General features: G+C 48.8%; 2 protein-coding genes across 3 annotated transcripts in view; one reads left to right on the forward strand and one right to left on the reverse strand.

The window, feature by feature from the left end:
- Positions 1-414: 414 nt before the first annotated feature.
- lsm11 (LSM11, U7 small nuclear RNA associated) lies at positions 415-2,802 on the reverse strand. Its single transcript, XM_031568721.2, has 4 exons — positions 1,802-2,802; positions 1,263-1,402; positions 1,060-1,143; positions 415-751 (listed from the first exon to the last, which is right to left on the reverse strand). Exons 1-4 carry the CDS (start codon positions 2,310-2,312, stop codon positions 470-472), a joined length of 1,017 nt encoding a protein of 338 aa, XP_031424581.1. The 5' UTR covers positions 2,313-2,802; the 3' UTR covers positions 415-469.
- Positions 2,803-2,838: 36 nt separating this feature from the next.
- The window catches only part of thg1l (tRNA-histidine guanylyltransferase 1-like), an 8,256-nt gene continuing 7,883 nt past the window's right edge, over positions 2,839-3,211 (forward strand). The window contains exon 1 of one of the 2 annotated variants that reach the window (XM_012825472.3): positions 2,839-3,013. The gene's annotated coding sequence lies outside the window, so the exon portion shown is untranslated. Of the gene's footprint in view, positions 3,014-3,155; positions 3,175-3,211 lie in introns of those variants that run through there. The other variant, XM_012825473.2, reaches the window with a different exon arrangement.

The raw sequence follows: 3,211 nt of genomic DNA on the forward strand, positions 1-3,211 counted from the left end.
GCATCTAAACACCGTAGACGTACACATCTAATCCCTCCGCATCTAAACACCGTAGACGTACAGAAATAATCCCTCCACATTTGTCCCTTTGTTGGAACACACACACACACACATCATATCTCACATTGAGCCTTTATTCAGCAGCAGCCATCAGATATCAATATGATACACACACACAGATCAGCTGACCAGGGTCAGAGGTCACGGAGCAGCACTCCTGTGGGGATCGGCAGGGTGTGTGTGTGTGTGTGTGCACTTCAGGAGGCAGTCTTCAGGTGACCAACCTTTAAAGATGTAATCCTCATCACACACACCAGCAGACACACACATTTGCACCCAGATGTTTGTGCACACACACACACACACACATTTGCACCCAGATGTTTGTACACGCACCCAGATGTTTGTACACACACACACAGCACCCAGATGTTTGTACACACACACACACACACACACCAGCTCAGGCTCACGTCTTAGGGATGTTTATTAGCAGGATGTTCTCTCCACGGATGAACAGCTGACTGACGTGTCGGGTTCGAACTCGTCCATACACCGTTCTGCCCTTCTGTCCGTCATCCTTAACCCGGCCCCCAGAGGGGGCGTGTCCTGCAGCAGCCAAAGTGTGTGTGTGTGTCCTGCTGGTAGTCTCAGTCGAGTGTGTTTGTGTCCTGCTGGTAGTCTCGGTCGAGTGTGTTTTCTCACAGGTAGCAACTTCTTCCTTCTCCTGCAGTTTACATTTTTCAAACAGCTACAAAACAGACACACACACACACACACACATTGGCAGTCAGACACACAACTACACAAACATTTCAGTATTTCAAAACACTTCTCTACTTTCAACAGGGAGCTGTTGAAGTCAGTGTGTGTGTGTATCTTACCCTTGTATCAGTTTGAGCTTTCTTGTGGTAGTGTGTGTGTGTGTGTGTGTGTGTGTGTCTTACCCTTGTGACAGTTAGAGCTTTCTCGTGGTAGAGTGTGTGTGTGTGTGTGTCTTACCCTTGTGACAGTTAGAGCTTTCTTGTGGTAGAGTGTGTGTGTGTGTGTGTGTCTTACCCTTGTGACAGTTAGAGCTTTCTCGTGGTAGAGTGCTTGTCCAAGCAAAGGCTCCCGGTACGTTTCATCCACATCCACCATGGCCTGAACACACACACACACAGACACACACAGACAGACACACACACACACACACACACAATGAGACAGGTGTCTGTGTAATCCAGAGAGGATTATGGGTATTGATTGGAGAGGGTGTTTACCAGGTTCCAGAACTTGTCAAAGGCGACGACGAAGCCAACACAGACCCCTCGCAGGCCTTTGAAGCTGCGCACGTGAACTTTGACCCGGATGTGCTCCTGTACACACCGATTCAGCGTACCAAGAGGACTGCCAGCCAGCACTGTCACACACACACACACACACACAATAGCATTAACACACAAACTAACGAAACTCCTCAGTAATTCCCTAAGGCTTACACACCATTCAATCTCACACACTATCAATTATAGCATTAACACACACACACTATCAATTAAAGCATTAACACACACACACACACACACACACACAAACAATAGCATTAACACACGAACTCACACAACTCCACAGGCTGACACACCATTAATCCACCATAATTTACACGCCACACAAGTACAACCTGGCAGCACAGATGACAGACATGCAACAGTCCGACACACACACTCCCACATACATACACACACACACACACACACTCCCACATGCACACACACATATAAAGGATAACTTTTAGAGAAGAGAAGCGCTGCTCACGCACGTGGCATTCTTGTTAGCACATTTTTCGGAGCTTTCTGTCGACGCCCGGTCCTCCGAGTCCCGCTCGTGCCCTCTTCCGCGTCCTCCTCACTGGCCGGATTCTTCACCATCAGCTCTTTGAGGCGCGCGATCCTCTCCGGGTCCGCGACGCCTCTCTGCGCCGCGCGCTGCTTCTTCGCCACATTCTCGGGCTTCGCGCGCCCACGGCCGCCCTTCAGGAAGCTCTCGTACTCCGCCACGTTATTAAAACACCGGATGTTCGGGAACGGCAGCGGTACCACCGGCGAGTACAGCGCCAGCATTGGGTCAAACTGATCCGAGCTAACGTCCAGTCTAGAGTCACGCTGCTCTTTAAGTTCTCCATCTTTACCGCCATCTCCTTCGTCTCCGCGACCCTCCTCTCCCGTCTCCCTCCTCTCTCTCCGGTCCACCTCGGCACTCTCAGCCGTCCCTCCTCCAGGTTTACTTTCTCTGCTAATATCACTCCTCAACTTTCGCTCTTGTTCCTCCATGTTTGAATGAACCGCAAGGAAGGTTGCAAGGAATTGTGGGTTTGGGGGGGGGGTCCTTCACTGTTATTCTTCCCCACTTTTCTCAGGAAATCGTCAATATATATATATATATTAGTCAATATATGATCAGCTTGTGTTACACAATTCTCCTACACGGGTGCGCCATGTGTGTTCACTCAGACCCTCTGTTATTTTAGTTTACGATGCCTACGGTCCACGTCTGCAACACAAGCATTTCACCACTAGAGGGAGATGTCTAGCCTTTTGTAGCATCAAAAACTATTTATTGCTGTCACGTTTTCTTGAAAACCTGAATACGAAGTCCTGATTTTCTTATAAAAAAGCTTGATGTTGTCAACGTTCTGTTGCACAACTGCCTACAGTTCACGTTAAAAGTGTTCTGCTTTGCTGCACTGTGAGCGGAACTATCGCGATTCTGTTCGTGAATCCTGGCAGGACATATTTACATGCTGGACCAAGAGCGTTAGATGTTCCTCATTGGTCGTCACGATGAGAATTTCTACAGTCGGTAGATGATGAACTAGAAGGCGGCATGAGGAACCGTAGACTGGATGTTACAGACAAGCAAAACACACAGCATAGCTAACGTCACGAGAAACGCGAGGCTGTCTAAATTGAACCTGGCACCGCGTGAGAGGTTATCATTAACTGTGGCGCGCGCGCACTCCTGGCGGGTGAAGGTAAGTGACGTGACGTCCTCCCCGGTCTTGACTTTGGTGACAGAGTGAGAAACACGTGGGCCGAGTATCCAGAAAAGCCAACAGGAACACACACACACACACACACACACACCCATTTATATAATATACGTTTTTAGTCAGCATGGCAGTCAGTGAAACAAGTAAGTGACTTTAGAGAAGACCGATTGCTTAATGCTG

Source organism: Clupea harengus, chromosome 6 (genome assembly GCF_900700415.2).
Source record: "Clupea harengus chromosome 6, Ch_v2.0.2, whole genome shotgun sequence".
Lineage (NCBI taxonomy): Eukaryota > Metazoa > Chordata > Actinopteri > Clupeiformes > Clupeidae > Clupea > Clupea harengus.

Coding starts and splice junctions, on each gene's coding strand:
- lsm11 (XM_031568721.2), bottom strand. CDS start 2,312: ATGGAGGAACAAGAGCGAAAGTTGAGGAGTGATATTAGCAGAGAAAGT. Junction 1,403..1,801: donor TGTGCTAACAAGAATGCCAC/GTGCGTGAGCAG, acceptor TGTGTGTGACAG/TGCTGGCTGGCAGTCCTCTT. Junction 752..1,059: donor AAGCTCTAACTGTCACAAGG/GTAAGACACACA, acceptor TCTGTTTTGTAG/CTGTTTGAAAAATGTAAACT.